A 21,695-nucleotide genomic window follows, 5' to 3' on the forward strand; every position below is an offset into this window, starting at 1 on the left:
GTTCACCAGTGATACGCATATAGCTATGTTTCTCCTGACTGCACTGCATGATTCTGAAGAGAGCGCTAGGTAGTGTCTACAAATGGACACCACTGGCTACCTTAGTACTAAATCTCAGAAATTACAGGTAGTTTTTTTATGCTTTATTTTGTTGTTTCTTTTAATCAGGTACATGAAAGCTTGCCAAAATCAATAGATGAATTCTTCCAAGTTTATAATGATTTGGGGGTTTAAGAAGTGTTTATCATTCCTCTTAATTTGTCACTTCTAATTTATTTGTAATGTTTATCCCTCCAATGCACAGTTTTGGCTAATAATAAAGGAAAAGATTTGCTTGTTTTTCTCCACAGAATTAAGGTCACACACACTAACATGTGCATTTATATCCTGAGAGAATCAAAACATTTCTATATGCACACTGATATGTATATGCATATTCCCAAATACACATTATGTCTCAAGATTTCTACACATCATCAAATATTGTAAGTGCAAGCCAGGCTGTGTGGTTAAGAAGTTTACTTTGCAAGTAATGTAGTTTTGGTTCAATCCCAGGGTATGACCAGCATCTTGGTCTACCAAAAATTTGGGGAAGAGGAAGAAATGAACCAGGTGTCAGGGTGTGGTTAAGAGTTTTAGCAGTAAATGGAATTGCTAGCATATGGCCTTGAACATATGAATGGTGCCAAGGTGCTTTGCACTAAATAATAATAATAATAATGATAAGACATGCACACATATGTATATACTTATACATATGTGTATGTAAGTATAATATACACACACACACACATGTATATACACACACATATGTACATACACATACAAACACATACGTACATACACATACAAACATAGCTATATGTTTACAGCTCTCACTATTTCTCTTTCTTTCTCTCTCTCTCTCTCTCTCTCTCTCTCTCTCTCTCTCTCTCCACACACACACACAGATAAGTATATATATCTATGTTTGTGTGTCTATGTACGTATATTATTATTTTCATACCACTCATTTGTTCAAGATCATATACTACCAATTCCATCCACCACTAAAACTCTTAAATACACCCTGACACCTGATTCTTTACCTCCCCATCCTCTCCCTCCAAATTCTTAACCTTCTCAATCCAGTACACTTTATCCATTTCCTTAGATTTGTATGCAAACAGACATCATCATCCCATCTCTGAGTGAGATATAAACAGTAGCGGTACGGAATCATAACAAATATTTGCCAAGTAAGTGTGGCTTCCTACACAGGACAACGCTACTGTTGTTTATAGTCCACGGAAGATATCTCCTCCAGCTGGCTAACAACACACAGTCTGTGTCCGATTAGTATTTGCAAGGGGAGGTCATATATATATATATATATATATATATATATACACACACACACACACACACACGCACACATATACACACTAATATTGGACAGTGAGAATGAGTGCTCAAAACCACATTGGTGGATGAATATTCTTTATTTGTGGGTTAACAAAGCTACCATTAGTTTCATGCCAAGTGATTGAGATGATAGATGTATCTCATTTACAATGTTTGCCCTATATTCTGGTGGGAATATGAAAACCTGGCTAAACTTCATGAAAGGCCTAGTGAGGATTAACATCTATTATTGTCAGAGATGAGGTACAAATGATGTGTGTGTGTGGTACAAGTGATCTATTATTGTCAGGAGTATAGGGCAGGTGAATTTGGTGTAGAAATGCGGTATATGTGAATTTGTTACCGTTCGGTGTGATGTGAGTGATATTTGCCATTGATGGTTATATGGTGCTGATGAATTTGTTACTGCTGGGAACATAAAACAACTGAATCACTTATAGCCAGGTGTGTGGTTTTATTAGTGAATCTGGTATCTCTAGGAGTATGTCAAGTGACGGAATTATAGTGCAAATGATCAGCTATTGTTGGTAATTTTGAACAAGTGGATCTGTTGACCCAGCTTTTGACATGGAAGCTCTGTACAGCCTTTTGTCTTGCCACAATGTCAAACCATTCAACCCATGCCACCAGCATAGAAAACAAATGTTACATGATGATGATGATGATGATGATGATGATGATGATAATGTCTAGCGCACACATATCAAACATGTTTCTGACTGGAAGTGTATCAACAGTTTTTTCTAACCCAAAAGCAGCAACAGTGATGGTATATATTTAAGATATTAGGAGGTAGTCAAGGAACGATGTCAGAGAAGGCGAAGGAAAGATGGGTGATTAAATAGGAAGGAAATGAAAGAGAACAGGAGTGAAAAGAGAGAGAGAGAGAAAGAGAGAGAGAGATAATAGCAGCAACAGAGAAAAAGATGAGAGTATAAACTAAAAAGTTGTGAGACAGACAGACAGAGTGCATGTGTAGATGTGAAAGTATGTGTGTACATGTGGAAAGAGAAAGAGGAGAAGAAAGAAGGAAGGTGTCTAGCATTATCAGGTAGAGATTATGTACTCAGAAGGAGGAAAAAGTAAAATATAAAGTCGAGGCAAATGACTGGCTGGATTAGCAAGAGAAACGCAGAGAGAGCAGACAAACCAAATAATAAATCAATGGAAAATGTCAGTTCATCAACATTCACTGAATAATTACTTTTGTTGTTACTAAAAACAGTTGTGGTGTGGTGGAAATAATTACTGACTTGCATCTTTAGTCATGTCTCTTTACATTCTGTGCTCAAACCCCACCTACTTTTTATATCTGGAGTCAATAAAATAACATAAGTATCAATAACACTGTGTAACTATTTTTGTTCCTTGGTCAGTAAGTGTTATTACCTATTTGCTTCTAATTAGAAATCAAAGGAATTGATAACTATTCCCTTCAAACTTTGCTTTTCTGATCTGGGCATCAGTGTTTTGAAACTGACCTATTTTTCATTCCATCTCAAACAGATTCAGCACTGAGTTGCTGAAGAAGAAATACTGTCATAGCAAATTTTCTGCTCAATACTAACTTCCATTCTTCATATCAACCAGGGCTTTTTCACAGATTTAACTAAGATTTTGCACCTCCTCTTAGTAATTAGCACTTTGGTCTTTCCAATTTTAGACTAAATTAAGATGGCAGCTTAAGAACGACTGCTGCAACACTTCAACAGACAAAGTTATCTATATGGAAAACCCTCTCCAAAACAAATGGTTTTGAAATCTTGTGTTATATTTTCAAGCATTCTAATAGATAAAAGAGGACTGGTGACAGATTCCTGATGCAAACTTTCTGTGCACTAAATTCCTCATGAATTTTGGAATTATCTAAAATAAGATATTTTTTATTAATAACTGAGCTGGTGGAGGACAAAAATAACTGGCAAATGAAAGATCAAATGTGTGTGTATGTGCTTGTGAGTGTGTGTATGTGATAGCCCATGCAAAGAACAAATACATCAGAAATTTTGAGCAAACACTGGAACCTGAATCTATCTTGGAGTTCTGAATTGCCAATAATGAAAATAATAGACCCTTTGGTACTCAATTCTCACAACAGGAATTCACCTTGCATGGAATACAACAAATGCATGAAATGGTTTCCAAGATCATTTGCCAAAGAAACATCAAACAAATAAAGACAGCTAGCCCTTTTACAGAAGAGTACCAAAGGATGAAGACTTTTGAGCCTTGTTTGTACAGCATGTAATTGACAATAGATAAATAGATCCCTACTGCTCGCACCTAACTGATGTATTCAATGAACTTATTAATGCTGAATTCTGTAAGTAAATACAGTCCATCAAACATGTTTTCTAGTATTTTAATGAGGGATCTGAAGCTGTGATATTTTCTCCAACAAAACAAAACAGCTGTGGGGAAATTGCTCAAATCCAGCAGAAACAAGATATCAGCATTCAATAATTTGCTGTTCATTTGAAAAGTGGCCAAAAGGCTTACTTCAATTAAACAACAGCTATTTGGCAAGTACACAATCCAGGACACAACAGTTGTGCATTTTTGAAACTATGCCAGAATGATCCCCTAACAAAACACAAATACACTATCAGGTCCTGTCCAACAATACATAGAACAAATCACGAAAATGAAGCAAGTAAGGTGTCCAAGGGCTACATTCAGCTACATTGTCTGCTTTAGCATGATTTCTACGGCTGGATACCCTTCCTAGTGCAAACTACTTTACAGTATGTACTGGGTGCATTTTTTCTTGCCACCAGCAATAGTGAAGTCACCATGCAGCTTGCAAGACCACAAAACCAGGAAAAAAATGCAGAGTTATAGGAGGAGATGAGACATAAGAGTGTGAAAGGAGGGCAGGATAAAGGGAGAGGCAAGAAGGTTCTGTAGTAGAGGATCTACATGGTTAATCAGATTTAGGAGAGAGAGAGAGAATGATCAGTAGGAGCTGCAAGCCTAAGTGTCTCCTCAAGGTATGAGATGAGTAGAAGTGCATTAAGACAGAGGAACTAGGAGTGTGGGTAGGAGGGGATTGCAAAAATGGGGAGGGAGCAAGAGATGGGGGGTTGGGAGGTAAGCAAGAATGTTAAAGATGGGTAGGGTTGAAGGGTGGATGTAGGGAATGATGGATGAGTAATGGTGTGTGAGTTGGGAAAAATAGAGGGATGTAAATAAGATTAGGAGAGAGAAACATATGGGTGGTGTCAAATAGAAACAGTAAATATAATACAGTTGACAAAAGGGGAACAAGGGAGACATGACACCTGATGGGGAAAGAGGCAGGAGTAGTGCATTAGGGGAGATAATTTGGTAGTTCAGTGTGGTTGGTGGGACTATCACTGTAAGATGTGGGTGAGGAGAACAATAATGAATGAATGAAGAATATCTAACAAGTGACATGGTTCCAGGTAGCAAGAAAAATAGGATGGTTTCAAGGGGTGGAGTAGTCGCAGTGAGAGAAATTATGGGTGAGGTGGGAAGAAATGTTTAGAGGAGGTTGGACAAGGTGCCCATTTGTGTATATACTGCAGGAAGTACTGCGTGCATGTATATGAATAAATGGGTACCTCATATACATGTATGCATACACATATATACATATATAAATGTATGTGAGTGTATACACACATATACACACACAGTTATATATTACACACATTATATGTGTGTGTGTCTTAGCAATATTTCGTCTGCTGCTACGTTCTGAGTTCAAATTCTGCCGAGGTCGACTTTGCTTTTCATCCTTTCAGGGTCGATAAATTAGGTACCAGTTGAATACTAGGGTTGATGTAATCGACTTACCCCTCCCCAAAATTTCAGGCCTTGTGCCTATAGCAGAAAGGATTATGTGTGTGTGTGGTGGTGGTGGTGGTGGTGGTGGTGGGTGTATGTCTATAATGTGTGTCTGTATGCATGTGTGTGCATATGTACATGCAGTGGAGCACCTGTCCATAATTAGTACATCTACATCAATTAGTGAACATATGCATATATATGGAGTGGAGGTTAAAACAACGATGATAATGGAGAGAAGGCTATTAATACAACGACTTAATCTTCCTTACATACACATACGCTTGTCATAAACTTGTATATACATATTTTAAATACATGTAAACATAAATACACTAGCTCTCATAAAGTTACGTTCACATGCACATATATACAAAAACCGCTTCTAATTTTGTTTATGAAACTTAAGGTAGTAGTGGTTAAATTACATGGGTACAGGATATGCACACATAAATACGTATCTATAACTATGTTTAAATACAGAAGGGCAAACAAACATGCGCATGTTTCACTTATATACACTTTAGCTATACATTGTATACCACAAACACTGACATTTAAGGATATATGTATATTCTAGCTGCTTTGATCTCACACACACACACATGGGCGCACACACACACACACACATACGCATGCAATGAACTGCATGGTAATTCATTATTAAATCAATGTTGTTATGAGTGAAAGGTTAAGAAGTTCTAATCACAATCATGCAGTCATAGGAATGGTTCCACTGACTGGCATCTTGGGCAAGTATCTTTTACCATAAACTCAGATTGATCTAAGCTTTGTGAGTAAAACTAGGTAGAAGGATACTGTGTAGGTAGCTTATTTATAATTCAAAGTTCCAGCCTTGTCATATACTATGTCAGGATAATTCAACATGAGCCTTACAATAAAAGAGTATATGCCTATGGAACCCACCCGCTACCTGATGCTAACCCTTATTTGTTTTTCAAGTAAGGGGTCACTTATTCCACATGGCTTCAAAGGCACAAAATACTTTGTTAATGGGAGAAACTGACAATACCAACCACTGCACTTTTGTACAATCAATTGCAGATGTTAACACACACACACACACACACATGCATGCATATATATATATATACATATGACAGTCCTCCTTCAGTTTCCATCTATCAAATCACCCACAAGACTTTGGCTGTTCTGAGGCTATAGCGGCTATAGCTCAGTGCCACACAGTAGGACTGAACCTGAAATCACATGGCTGGAAAAAGAACTTCTCAACCATACATCTATGTCTGCACACACACACACACACACACACACACACTAATGCATTGTGCTCACTGGTGTAAACATATATACATATATAGAATACAATATAATATGACTATTATATTCACTATAGAAAATGCACACATGTATGTATAAAATATAACCATTATACTTACAATTTCATCCATCATCCCAATAACATTTTGGGTAGGATCCACAACACTGCGTTTCTTGAATTGATACATTATGATAATTTTTAACTACAACCACTTTAATTCTAAATCAATCATTATAATAAGAATTATAAAGTGTCCTTATGTTTTTATGCCAACCAATGCCTGGTTGAAAATTATAATGGTTAAATGCATAAGATTCTGGAATCCTGGTTCCTAGGTTTGTCAGCTTGAATTCTATTGCAGACATTGTGCTGTATCTCAATGCAAGATACTTAACTCTGCTTGCCTAAGAATTCAAACCTGGTTCAGAAATTATCAATAATATTATTATTTGATCCCTATATTAAAGTTGAACTATTTATTACTGCTGTTGCTGCTGTTATCACTTATTTTACATTTCTCAACTGTTTCTTAACTGTTTATACTTGAAAGAAAAACTAAATTCTCATATCTTGCTCATTTCACCACCTAATTTTAAGACCAAATTGGTTGATATCATTATTATTTAAATCCTCATGATGCCAAAAATATCAGAGGACCATAGGAATTGTGTTTGAAAGGCACATCTATTTCGTTTGTTACAGGTTTTGTTGAATATTATTATTATTATTATTATTATTATTAAGATTTTGTTGTTAGACTTGTTGAAGGTAATTAAGATATCCAAGACAATAAAATGCTAAACTGGAAGCTAGTCCTATATAAATCCTATGAATGTTCATTATGGTTCCATCCTTCCAGAGTCAGTAAATACCAGTAATACACAGCATTCTTGCTCCATTCAATGCTTCTCGGTCAATCCTTTACACTATGCAAACAGGTCAAAACATTTTGTATGGTTGTAAAACTCAGCCTATTATTTTTCATCATGACAACTAAGAGCAGTATAACCTCTGCTTCACCACCACTACCACCAACGTCTCTCTGCTACTAAAAATGCTCCAGCATGAACCGAACTTGATGCGACAACTACATCATTATTCTAACAATATAACCACAACTTAATTATCACCACATCATCGCTACAACATCTACTAAATATAATCTACGGACAACAACCACTAATGCTACCCTCATCCAAAGCCACTATCAGCAACACTATCATGCAGAGCACACCCACAACACAACTAGTAGCACCATAACCAAAACGCCACCAGGATAGCATCACTACTACCCATATTGTCACTACTACTACTTCTACAGCAGCTTTAGGACTTGAGTATTTTGGTGAAAGATTAAGATGTAATTAATCAATTATAGTTTCTGTTTTTCATTGTTTGATTACAGGCGATTGGTCATGGGGGCATTGTTTCCTCGTAATTCATTCATTGAAATGAGATTAACAATTAATGCCAAGTATCTGTTGAGTAACCTATATCCAATACCGTTTGCATTATAGCTTTTATTCTTTCTTTCTTTATTACTTCATTTTATTTTATTGCATTTTTATTTTATTTATTTATTCATTCACTTATTCATTTTGCATACATCTGCACACATTTGATATATGGAAATGAGTTCAGTCAGTGTAATAACAGTGTGAGGCCTGCTCAGAATTGCATGTATGAGTTTCAGTGATATATATATATATATATATATATATATATATATATAAAAATAATAATAATAAAGGAGTTACGACGCAAAAACGTATATATTTAAATGAACATATTTATCTTCTTCAATATATATTTCAGTATAAAGAATTCATTAAGAGACTTAATAAATCAAAATTTCTTTACACATCTTCAGGAAAAATAAATATAACACCAGAAAACTACATATATATATATATATATATATATATATGATGATGATGATGGACTCTCCTATTGAAGACAACATATGAGTGTTCAACTTTTGTTGAATGACCTGCAGAAATGATTTGTGTATAGTGATCAAATGTTTGTGTAGCATATTAGCTAACTCTCTCCATCAATATTGTCTAAACAGGTGCACAATGTACCACAAATCAGGTGTCAAAAGTGATTGCAGAGCAATGTGAGAGGAAGTGTTTTGCTCAAGAACACAATGCAAGGCCATCATCAGCCCAATCAGTTTAGGAATTATACCTTGCTGTTTCAGAGAGACAGGGAAAATCATTTTAGACCCTTAATGGAATATATCAAGAATAGGTATTCACGAAAAATTAGTATTCAACAACATAGGAAATAATAAACCATTAAAATACAAACAGTTAAAAAGAATGTGTTATGTAGCAGCATGTACAATATATATCAAGTGGCTAGCAGAAATACCGGCCTCCTTGATAATGTTTCCACATTTAATTCCCAATTCTAATAATTTTTATATTTTACATCTAATTATTTCTTTGTATATCAGTGCTCCCTTGCTTAGTAAATATTGCTTTCATTATTTTATCAGTCATAATCTTTTTTTTTTTTAAAGAGTCAATCTGTTATATATATTTATCATTAATAATTGGTAGAACTTACATAGGTGTGCATAGATAAATAGCTAGATAAATAGATGGATGGATGGAGGGAGGGAGGTATATACACACACACACACACACACACACAAACACACACACACACACACACACACACACACGCACACACACACACACACAAAAGTCTGGTGCTGTGAGAACACGTGGGAATGACGTTTCCTTACTTTTTCAAATATACTGAAATTTAAAATGATCTAATATAACAGCATCATTCATTTAGCACATGCTTAAATATGCCAAAACAATTTAATTCCACACAAATATATGTTACTTTACATATGATTTATGTGTTAATTCTATTTACTGAAACTTGCTAAAAAGCATTTCTCTTTATGACGCCTTTAATGTTCACTTTTCTGTCTATTTATTCTAGCCAGTGTGTATATACTTCTAGCTTTCGTTGCTGTCATTTCTTCCTTGTATACGTGTTTTCTGTCTATTCTTTTAAACCTTTTTGATGAGTTGTAGTATACCTGAGTGCTGTATACAATAAGCTTATTATTTTACTTTCTTGCATAAAGCAAGAGTTTTATGTATTATTTTAATGATAAGTTATCCACCTGTATTTAAATTTAAATCTACAGGGAGATAATTGTGATTCTGGATATTTATAATTGAGGCATGAATCCTGTTGAAGATGGTGGTGGTATATTTATATGTGAGTATATACAGGTACAGGCTTCACTGTGTGGTAAGAAGTTTGCTTTCCAACCACATGGTTCTATGTTCAGTCCCACTGCATGGCACCTTGGGCAAGTGTCTTCTACTATAGCCTCGGGCCGATCAAAGCTTTGTGAATGGATTTGATAGACAGAAACTGAAAGAAGACTATTGTATGTTTGTGTGGGGGGGGGGGGTAGTGTTTGTGTCTGTCCCCCAGTACCCCTTGACAACTGGTGCCGTTGTGTTTACATCCCCATAATTTAGCAGTTTGGCAAAAGAGACTGATAGAATAAATGCCAGGCTTTACAAAAACATAATAAGTACTGGGTCAGTTTGTCCAACTGAAAAAATGTTCAAGGCAGTGCTCCAGCATGGCTGGAGCACTGCCTTCAGTCTAATGACTGAAACAAGTAAAAGATAGAAGAATCCATTTTATCAGGACATTTTCCTTTTTGTCTTAATAAGAAATAAATGTAAAATTAAAAGACATGGATTAAATATTTCTCATAATCTCTCTTGCTTTGACACTAATGTCAAAACAAGTTCTAATAAGTAGATGTGTTTCACTGAGTCACTGGAATACCATTTTTGTCTTCATCTAGCATGACAATGACAAGCCAGTCCAATGAAGCCTGTATTTCTCTATATTATGAAATATGGGAGGCTCACAGCAACATGTAACTACCTCAGATAAAAATGAAAACAAGACCACAAACTCAACATGTTGGAAATTGTCACTCAATAATGTTATCTTATACATTTTTTGTTTTTATTTGCATTCATTTGATGTCTGGAACTGAGATTAGTCAGTATAATAAAATTGTGAGTAGATAGCATTATAATACCCTCAACTCACAGTGAATGAAAACCTGAAAAATTAATATCTCATTAGTAAACACACTCTTATGGACCAATAAGTAATATAAAGATGGCTGACCTTGTCTAACTGGGACATCTTTTTCCTACTGGACTTAAACTGTTTTGAAAGATTAAAGAGTACTTGTCTTCCTCTCCGTTTTCGTTTTTGGAAATGTGATTCATTTGTTGGACTTGATAAGATATCAGGATCGTGTTCTGCAAAAAGTAAATTTATAAAACTAAAGTCAGTTTACCAGTTGAGATGGATTTCTTGTAACTGAAATGATAACTGAGTATTATTATCATTATTATTATTATCATTATTATTATAATGGTTTCAAATTTTGGCACAAGGCCAGTAAGTTTAGGATAGAGAGTAAGTCGATTACATTGACCCCAGTGCTCAACTGGTACTTATTTTATCAACCCCAAACAGATGAAAAGCAAAGTTGATCTCAGCAGAATTTAACTCAGAATGTAAAGACAGATGCAATCCCACCAAACAGTTTGTCTGGTGTGTTAACAATTCTGCTAGCTCACCATAATAATAATAATAATAATAATAATGATAATTTCATTTATTTGCCACAAGGGTAAAGGATGAGGGTGGACAATACAAAGACAGACATAAAGTGTGGGGGTTTACATATAATGAAATGTTAAAAAAAAAAGGAAAGTAAGTATACACAGAAAAGAAGGGATATATACATAGCACACAAAGGTTAAAAAAAAAAGAAAAGAAGGTGGCGGGAGGATGATAGACATAACGACCTCCTGATACAGGAAGACCTCTAGGGAAAATTGAGGAACCCTACTGTCCAAGATTTCCCTGAACACCAAGGGCAAGTGCCCTCTCCAATTCCTTCTCTCCAACTCACAGATCTACACTTAGATCCACTCTTGTCATTTTTGCAACTTTCACCCACCTTTCAATAAACTCACTCGAGGACAGCGCTTCCCTCTCCACTCTCAATTTCCTTTTCAAGTGAAACTTGAAGAAATCAATGAGAGCTCTAAGCAAAGAGGAATGTATCTGTCCTCATGCCTTTCAACCTTGTCCACTTAACAACCTCTTTCACCACAGCCACCAAGCAAGGAAAACTGCTATTGACATCTCTATAGCCTAGAGACAAGTTAATTCGACTTAAGTCGTGTCTCCTGGAACCAATTAATGACGTAGGGTGAGGTATGCCTGTATAACAATAGTTTCAAGTAAGTTTTTGCAATTCTCTTTACTGTTTCTATCATTAGAATAATTAAGCTTCATTACATACACTTGCTGAAGAAATTCCTATTGCTATTGAAATAAACAAAGAGAAAGCAACATTACATTCATACCAATGTTTTAGCATCACAAACTCTCAGCAAATTATTTGTACAGATCAATCAATGTTGATCAAAACTGATCCAAGCTTTTGAGATAACTGAAATGTAAAAAACTGATTACTTAGAAATTTGATTATTATAGTCATGCTTTTCTCAAGGTTATTTGAGCAGAATAGCAATTTGTAACTGCATTTTAATGATCAAACAGATAACAACAAAAACCATTTTAAGCATAGCTACTATGCTTTAGAGAGAGGAAAACGAAAAGATTGTAATAATCAAGCTTTCCAAGGAAACTACTAAGTGATTCTAACCAAAACTGCAAAGTTGATTTCACTCGGAATCCAAAATAATTATCCTTTCGATTGGCAGCAATCCTAATCAAAATTAAGTATATGTAATCTGAATGCTTATATACTAGAAACACACGTATTATAAGAAAAATAATAATCAATTCCCTGGCAAGGGAAATAACTCTTTTCATTTAATAATAGAATTAGCTACCTTGAATATCTTTCGTAACGGTTCTTATTTAAATTTGTGTATATCTCTTAATTTTAGTCTTTCTTCCTGCGTAATACTAACTGTACAACAGAAAACATTAATAGTTTGTCAATCTACAAACGAACGAAGAGTTCATGTCCTTTCAGTAGTATGATATTTAACTTCCAGAAGCCAAATCTATCAAACTATAGCGACAACATTGACAATTTCAATCGTTAAAGTTATCCCTCTGTGAAGAAAATCACAGAAGAATAGCAGCCCTTGTACCTTAAATCACACCAAAAATAAATGATATTTACAAATAGTTAAAGTAGGAGACAAACATACTAGACACCTTTCTTCACATCAAAGTCCCCCGCACACACATGCACATTGAATGGAGTGTACCATCAACAAACATCGTCTGAAGGGAGAACACGTTCTCCCACAGCAAAATACAACAGGTTATCATATTCATTTTCAGATCTGACAGAACGTGGTCAGAATTAATATACACACCAGTGACTTGACATATTTGTTTTCAAGAAATGAGGAATTATGGTTAGATCATTACAAAAGAATACAAATTGATATGCTTGACTCTGAAAACCTTAACGCCTGAATGTCATGAAGTAAAACTGATTTAGTGCAATGCTAATATATTTTCTTATAAGTCAGAAAGCCCATAGCATTTTCAGGCCCTTCTAGACTTTGATAAAGAATTAGTTATGGTTAGTGTTGTTAATATTCAGCTTCATTAAGGTAGCAAGCTGGCAGAATTGTTAGCATACCAAGCAAAAGGTTTATCGGTATTTCATCCATTTTCAAGTTCTGCAGAGGTCGACTTTGCCTTTCACCCTTCCACAGTCAATAAAATAAGTACCAGTTGAACACTGGGGTCAATGTAATTGATTTAACCCCTCCCCCAAAATTGCTGGCCTTGTGCCAAAATTTGAAACCAATATTCAGCTTTACTTATTTCAAAAGAAAAGGTTTCTTTAGGAATTCAGTTCTGTGGCAAAAAATTGAGTAAAATTTTAGATCAGAAACAGAAGAATAAGACACAGTAGAAGTGATAGCAGTAGGACAAGATGGTACATCAAAGTGGTTTAGCTGAGGATGTTTTGTAGTCAGTAAGGTTGGAGGAGCAGCTGCAGTAATCAAAATGGTAGGTGAAGACCAGAGCTCAATTGAAAGCTTTGAACTCAAAATGTAAAGATAGAAGAAATGTTGATAAATATTTTACCCAGCATGTTAATAATTCTGCCAGCTTGCTACCTTAAATCCAAGAGTTATATCAAAGTACTGGTCATCTATGCATGCAAGAAAAAAAGTACAAAAGTGTATTCTGGATTAGCAAAGAAAAGGAATGTTAAATTTGATTGTAAACTAAAAAAAAAATTTTTTAAAGAAGGGGAACCAGGTTGTCCTAGTAACTATTATCAGAGTACGCTTATATTTTAAGATGATAATTTGCTTCAAATATTTACCCAAAATTATTTTTCACTAGTACTGAGGAAAAAAAGTTAAAGTATTTCCTTAAAATAATCCAACGAGATTTGTTAATAAAGAGTTAAAACATGGACATTATTTAGATCAGTTTCAAAACTGACAATTAAGGGTTATCTTTTTTGTATATATTGATTACACTTGTAAGAGTAAATAAGAAAATAGTGAGTGACTGAACTATGAATGGAGAGTGGAAATTTACCCTAGAATGCTGCTGTTCATTTATGAATAAAGCTAGAGAGCAGAGAGAAGCTACAATAGTGATTTAATCACACTGCTGAGGTTTTTAGGAGGAAGAACAAAGACTATGAATAGGACAAAGTTAGATAAGTTCAGTATATGCCAAGATGTTAGAGAAGTTTGATATCAAAGAATATGGCAGATGCCAGCTTGTATTCTTTCTTTTAATTTCTATTTTCACAACTTTAGATTTCTTTCATGCTCCCATCAGAACCAAACAATGCACTAATAAAAATACAATAAACAACTTTACCAGATGAAGACTATTCAGCTACTTTTAAAGCTGAACATTTTTATTGAGGATAAAGGAGCTAAATTCAAACTCTAAAATAGTGACTTTTCACAATATTAACCCAAATATCCTTAATTTTTATACATTTTATTCAAAAGTAGGGACTGTGAATATCTGGGAAAAAAACCTATGAAATATTTCAATCTTATATTTGGTTTCCAAGATTCTTAATGTGAGCTCATGTGTTGAAACAGATTTTGTTGTATCTCAGGAGCTGACCTGGAGTTGAGAGAGAATGTCATTGAAGAAGTCGCAAACAGCAAAGAAAGGACTTTGGCAAAACACGATTGATTTATTAACTGAATGATTAACCAAACAATTGATTAGTTGGTTGATTGAATAGCTAACCAATTGACAAATAATAAAGAAGTAAAATTGAAGCAGTGTATGTGCTAAAGATTAGCATAATGATCCTCTAGAGCAGGGGTCACCAAACTACGACCCATGAGGTCAGTTCATCTGGCCTGCTGTTGCACTGTACCTTTTGTGTAAGTAGCTGCAATGAGAGTTCATTTGCTTCTGGTATGGCATCAACCTTTGGAGCAATTTATGTCTGTGCACAAACATCTTCAATAAGGAAGGATGTGAAGTCAGCACATCAAATGAAGTTGACTGATGAACATTTGAAAGCAATTCTGTTGGTTGGATGCAGCAATTCCAAAGCAAATATTGATATCTTAAAAGCTAAACACCAAATCCCACCAATCCTTTTTGCTGCTTCGTTTGTGAGATTCGGATTTGTGTGCACTGGGTGTGGTATAACTATCTTATTGCTAACGTTGCCTTCTTTGATAACTTTTTAGTAAATAAATATGCTGGTTGTCTTTATTTTTTGTGTATTCACTGTATTGTATCGAACAGAATGGTTATGCGGCCCACGCTCGTCATTCCCACAGTTATTTGGCCCGCCATGTAAAAGGCTTGGTGACCTCTGCTCTAGAGATATAACCTCTGAAATAAAAATGATTACCCCAAAATAATTTGAATATTACTATTGACAACTATAAACTGCCTATAAATTGAATCCTTTTTGCTGGTAAACCACCCACACATGAAAGTAACACCAATATATATAAACATGTTGTATTGATATAGAGAGTCACAACTTTTAATAAATTGCACTTAAACTGAGATTCAATCATTCAAGAAAATCGTTTTTGTAAATAGCAATTCACTAATGAGGGAACATGTTTCAGTAATTGCTAAAGAATCATTACATTCCCACTTAATTTTCAGTCTTCCTGTATGCTGTTTTACACAGCAGTTGAATTTTTCTATAGATTACTTACTAAAAGGGTATAAAAATCTAACAGAGAAGAAATTACTGAGCCTCCTACCCAAGATATATTTAGTGTAAGCAAATATTTACATGCTAGGATATCTTTTACCCAAATCTAGTGAGTCACACACTTCTGTCAGCACTAACCTTCATCCTCTATGCTTTTGATAGGTGGCAGTTTCCTTATTGGGCCCAACACATATCTTTCGAAAAATTACTATAAGTGAAGATAAATATGTTGATAGCTAAGGTAACATACATTACACGTGGCATAGAAATTCTTTACTTTTGCTATTTTTGTTTGTCTCGGTCTATCATGTCTATCATTATAGACATGATAGAAACCTGAAAATATTGCAGTGGTGGATTTTTGGCAAGGTTACATTCATTTTTGACGTCATTTCATTCTAAAACAAGATTTTTTTTTAATTACCATTTACCCTTTGATTAACACCAATGTATTTCGTAAGTCTTTGTAAACATTTATTAAGTACATTTATTAAAAGTTTTTTCTGAGAGATATTTCAGCACACTAAGTTTAACTTGTGCTATTTTGACTCTCATTACAAGAACCATTTCTGGCTATGTACTAAAGTTTAGACTGATGTTATCATGAAATTGTAGAATCACAGTTTGTGTCCTCGCTTATCACTGATTTCTCTTACTTTAGTAAAGAAAGAATGGAACATAATCCGTATTTTTTGTTATGCTTCTTTGAAAGCAAACATTTCAACCAGTTATAATAATGATTTCTTTTGATGAGGCAAAATGCCAAACTTTGTAAGATATATATATTCTATATATTCTATCACAAGAAAGAGGGACATGCCACATAACATTTGAAGGTCTTCTTAGACTGGTAAGGTTAATGCAGTTGTATGTTTAACTTGAACTTTTGAGGTTTGAAGCCTGTAGAGAAAGCAAAGATAATTTGGCAGAGAGAGCATTTCAGATGTCACATTTCTGGGAAGAAAATATTGAGAAAAGTGTTTAACCCAGAGTTTGGAAGAGACGAAGCCAACATAATAATTACCAAGACTAAATACGTTAAACCATTTCTACAAACTCACAGCCTGTTCAACCAGCTACAATAATAACTACTGCCAATATGCTGCTACTTAACACGTTTTATTCCCTTTATGAAAGTATTGTTCAGATCTTTAATTTCTTACAAGTGAAGTGTCTCTTTAATCAATTTAATAATATTCCACACTTAGATGCCTTTTCTAAATCTACTTTCTAAGACGTGAGAAATATTAACTCTGTCAAATGTAAAACTTATTTATTCATATTGTTTTTAATTAATCATGCATTATCTCATAGCTTTGAAATTTCAATGATGTGATTGTTTATTTTTGAGAGATTCATTGTGAATTCAGTACAAAATAAGGTCAGTTTTAATACAGTTGAGTTTGGAATTAAAACCTCAGTTATAATATTTCTAGTGGGGCAAGTACAAAATACATCCTTACCAGAAGATAACTCTCTATTATTTACATATGGTTTTTGAAAACAGTTGAAGCTATGTTTGATGGTGTGGTGAACGCACTCCATATTAGCAAGAAATTGACTGCACAATTTACAACATAACTTTTTACAAGATAAAAATGTCTTAGTGAGAATTTATGTCAAGTAATTTCTTTGCTAATCACAGTTAATTACATTTTTTCCAATCAATGTATTACATATGTGAGATCCTACTGTATTTGCATTTAGTACACAAAGTATTCCTGTGTCATTATTTCCTTCAGCCATGAGGTTTGTCCTAAGTCCTTTTTATTCACTGTAGTTCTTGGGACAATAACAACAGCAGCTTTACTATCTTATATATTGATGGCCCATTTCTCATTGTAGAAGTTGTCAAGAAATAGCTGTAAACATTCCCAAACTAAAAGAATGGTCAAGCATCAAAAGGTTAAAATTCAAAATAGCAAACACCAAAGTGTTAGTTACTGAGAAAAAGCACAAGATCTCACTGTCATCTAAGAATACTTTTGTACACACACAAAAAAGGAGTAGGTAAGAACTAATACTGAATATACAATATAATCAACAGGTAAACAAGACATGCAAGCAATAGGTACACTGAAGGCTAACAAGAAACCTGGATTTTAAATTTCACAACAGAATCCATGGAATGAAGTTTATACACTGTTAGGTCGGATCATAGTAGAGAGATTCTAATATCTGTTATTTGAAGCCAGCTAGAGAGCATACATGTGGTAGCTTGGTCGTCTAGAGATAACAGTCAATTCTCTCTTAAAACTTAAAAAGAAAGCTGTGTTGAATACTCTGGCCTGAAAATAATCAGGATGTTGATGGCTAGGAGGCCTTTGATCATAAGTCTGCTTATTCATGGTTGCCTTAGGGTTAAACAACAACAACAACTGTTTCTATAATCTCTGTGGTGTAATTGGTGCTGAAAGTCATTATAATGTGATTATTGTAACTAGAGTAAGAAAAGCTATGAAGAAGTTTGAGAAGCTGTTTCCTCTGTTGTTAAATGGTTTCTGTGTGTGTGTGTGTGTGTGTGTGTGTGTGTGTGTGTGGAAGGTAGACTGTATGGAGCATGAATAAGAAATATGATGCTGCATCATGGTGAGAAAAGCATTAAATATAGATTTGCAAGGGTTGGAGAGAAATTAGTTAAGTTTAAACCATTAAATATCAACATGTAAGAAGAGCAATGTGCAAGCTGAGAGAGAAATTGGATAATGAAAAGAATCAGCACAATGGTGGTAGTGGTCATGGGAATAGTGGTGGTGGTGGTGATGATGGTTGTGGAGATTTGAATTTATGACCAAATCAAACATCCAGACTTTAATGAACATTTAAGAATAGGCTGTGCGTTAGTATGTCTCATTATTAGTGCCCTTTCCTCAAAATCAATTTGATTAATCTTCAAATTAAGACTACGCCTTATATAAAATTCAGATTTCAAATAACTATTAATATTTTGTTATATTTGGGGATAGTTATATTTTTGCCAATTAATCACACACACACGCACACACACACACACATTATATACTTGGTTTTCAATTCAGTTTTATTATTTTTATTATTTTAGTGTCCTTTGACATCTTACATCATACATCTTGTGACCTCTTCAGCAACTCTCCATCCCATGTGTTTCTTCCTGTTCTGTTTAGTCCATTAATATTTTCATACATTTGCATTGTTTTGTTATCTTTTACCTTCAAACCAGGCTTGTAGATAACACTGAGATATGGTGCATTGAAAATTTGAGAAAATTCTTATAAATACCTGTGATTTCGGATTCTATATTTTGGTCATTTGGCATGTTCTGGTAAAAAGATACTAAGAAAAGAACTACTTCTTGGTTTTCATTTGTGATTGGAATGATTTCCACCTGACACCAAAATGGATTTCCTGAAAAGACAGGTTATAATATTTTATCACTGTAAAGTGAGAATTAGGAGAAGTCGTATACTTCCATGAATAACAATGCTAATATTTGTCAAAAGAATGAGGATGAAAAGTTACCCAGGGACATCTTCTGCATGAAAAACACAAAAGTGTACACTAACATACTACATGTAGTGAGCCATGAATTTTGTAAGTAAAAAATCAAACAATTTATTTGAAAAATTATGTAACACACCAAATAATCTCCAAATTGATTTACAGCAAAGACAGGAATAATTAACAATAAAAAACATTTCTTATTTTTGTTTTTTGTTTGGGTTTTTTTTTCACTAGACAAATAGATGCAGGTGTGACTGCATGGTAATTAACATTTTTTTTTTTTGTGTTGGTGGTGACAGTGGGGTATGAATGTAGACCTTCCACCCACATTTATGAGAATCATTTTTACATTATCTCTTTAAACATGTATTTGAAATACTTATTGACAAGGTAAGAAGACGGTACACAGTAAGGAGCTGTAGTTAACTTTTCTTTTCACATTTATAAATAGAGTATATTCTTGTAAAATGCTGATGTCTATCTTTTGTCCCAAGTTCAGGAGAGTGATTAGTTGAAAGTCATTGCTATCAATTCTGATCTTCTTTAATCATTCGTTGGGTGTGCTACATTCTATCGAAAGGCCTTTGATGAAGTAATATGGCATTTGATTAATCAATAAAGTACAGATTCTGTTTAATCTATAGAGGTTTCCTGCATTATGATGTACAAATATACAGGCAGATTAAATTTGTTTTACACATACCTGCTCAAAAAACGAAATTGTCTTTGATAGATTATTTTCATTTTCATGCTGAATCATTAATTTAAAAAGGGTTTATTTGTCTACTGGGCTTCAAAGTGAACTTCTTAATCACACAGCCATACCATAGACAGACAGACAGACAGACAGATAGCTTTCAAGTATTTCATGATCTGCGACCTTCTGACAAAAATCTCTCTCTCTCTCTCTCTCTCTCTCACACACACTCAGCAATACTACTTGCTTGGTTCCAGGTTCAGTCCCACTGTGTGGCACCTTGGGCAAGTATCTTCTACTATAGACTTGGGTCAACCAAAGCCTTGTGAGTGGATTTCGGAGATGGAAACTGAAAGAAGCCCATCGTATGTATGTGTCTATATGTGTGTGCGTGTGTGTGTGCTTTTGTGTCTGCGTTTGTCCCCGACCACCACTTGACAACCGGTGTTGGTGTGTTTAAATTCCCTGAAATTTAGCATTTCAGCATAAGTAACCAACAGAATAAGGACTAGACTTGAAAAAAAATAAATCCTGAAGTCGTTTCATTTGACTAAAAATTCTCCAAGGTAGTGCCCCAGCATGGCTGCAGTCTAGTGACTGAAACAAGTAGAAAATATGCAAATATTAAAACAAAACATTTAAAAATGAGAATCAATCCATCTTATTTGACAGTTGTCTCATAACTGACTGCCTTCAGGTAAGAATTCAATGTAGAATACTCTAGAGCAGTTACTTATTTTTTCAAATTATATTACAATGTAGATATGATTTAAATAAGAAAACCAATCAAAAGAATATCAATGTTTCAAACTGTAATGAAAAATCACTTACCATATTTGGTATAAAGGCAGATATTGACTTTCGTTTCCTGTTGATAGATAAGAGCATCTTCAACCTTTTGCTTTGATTCCTCTTTTGTAAGGGCTCCATAGAGGAAACTGCAACTACACCGCTTGCCAATTACTTGGCTTCGTCGGAAGCCAGTAATCTCAAAGAATCCTTCTGAGCAGTACACAACTGGTAGGCCATCGGACTTTGCATTTCCAAGTACAAAGTTACCTGGGAAAAGGAAAAAAGAACAAAGTAAATAAATGAAAAAAAGGATTAGTACAATTTACAGTTAGCTACACCCAAAGATTTTCATGCTTTCTTGATTTCTACCCATAGGCATATAATGTATGCCTCGCTCTCATTTGTTCACTCCAGGACAATGATGATTTGAATGAAAATATGTAGGCCAGTTCAAGTTCAGAATGTTAACAAATAAAGAGATAAATATTATTTCCAAGAGCTCTTATAAGTTATAAATTTGGTTGTAGCTCAAAACTGTCATGTGCGAAGGGAAACAGACTTCAATCCTATACCTGTATATGATGTAATCTATTTCCGAAAACATTCTCAAAAGATCTGATATCCATTTCCCATAGTTAAAGTGAATTAAAGCAGAATTAATTATCCACTCAAAGGGAAAAGGACACAGGGCAAATGCTCCTTTCTTGGCCCCTTCAAAAGCATTCTATCCTTTGCCCAGACCTGCTTTTATGTTCTGTTGTCAGCATAGTTGATAAGTAACACACACATATATTTATATGTTCTTTCATTTGTTTTATATCCGTTTTTCATAATAGCATGGGTTAGATGAATATATTATTGAGGCATTGTTTTACAGCCAAATGTCTTTTTGTATCACTAACCCTTTCTCATATCTCAAATAAGATGTTTTTTTTGTCTTCTTTCACACATCTTCAAAG

General features: G+C 34.4%; 1 protein-coding gene across 7 annotated transcripts in view; it reads right to left on the reverse strand.

The window, feature by feature from the left end:
- The window catches only part of LOC106880510 (voltage-gated delayed rectifier potassium channel KCNH8), a 135,701-nt gene that overhangs the window by 30,907 nt on the left and 83,099 nt on the right, over positions 1–21,695 (reverse strand). For 5 of the 7 annotated variants that reach the window (XM_052975403.2, XM_052975402.2, XM_052975401.2 and 2 more), the window contains exons 2-4: positions 20,776–21,003; positions 19,026–19,151; positions 10,709–10,845 (exon numbers count right to left, since the gene is read on the reverse strand). In XM_052975403.2, coding sequence (XP_052831363.1) covers positions 10,709–10,845; positions 19,026–19,151; positions 20,776–21,003 — 491 coding nt within the window. Of the gene's footprint in view, positions 1–6,635; positions 7,682–10,708; positions 10,846–19,025; positions 19,152–20,775; positions 21,004–21,695 lie in introns of those variants that run through there. The other 2 variants (XM_089339351.1, XM_052975404.2) reach the window with 1 other exon arrangement.

The sequence above is a fragment of the Octopus bimaculoides genome, chromosome 21 (genome assembly GCF_046866305.1).
Source record: "Octopus bimaculoides isolate indiv1 chromosome 21, ASM4686630v1, whole genome shotgun sequence".
In the NCBI taxonomy this organism is placed as follows: Eukaryota; Metazoa; Mollusca; class Cephalopoda; order Octopoda; family Octopodidae; genus Octopus; species Octopus bimaculoides.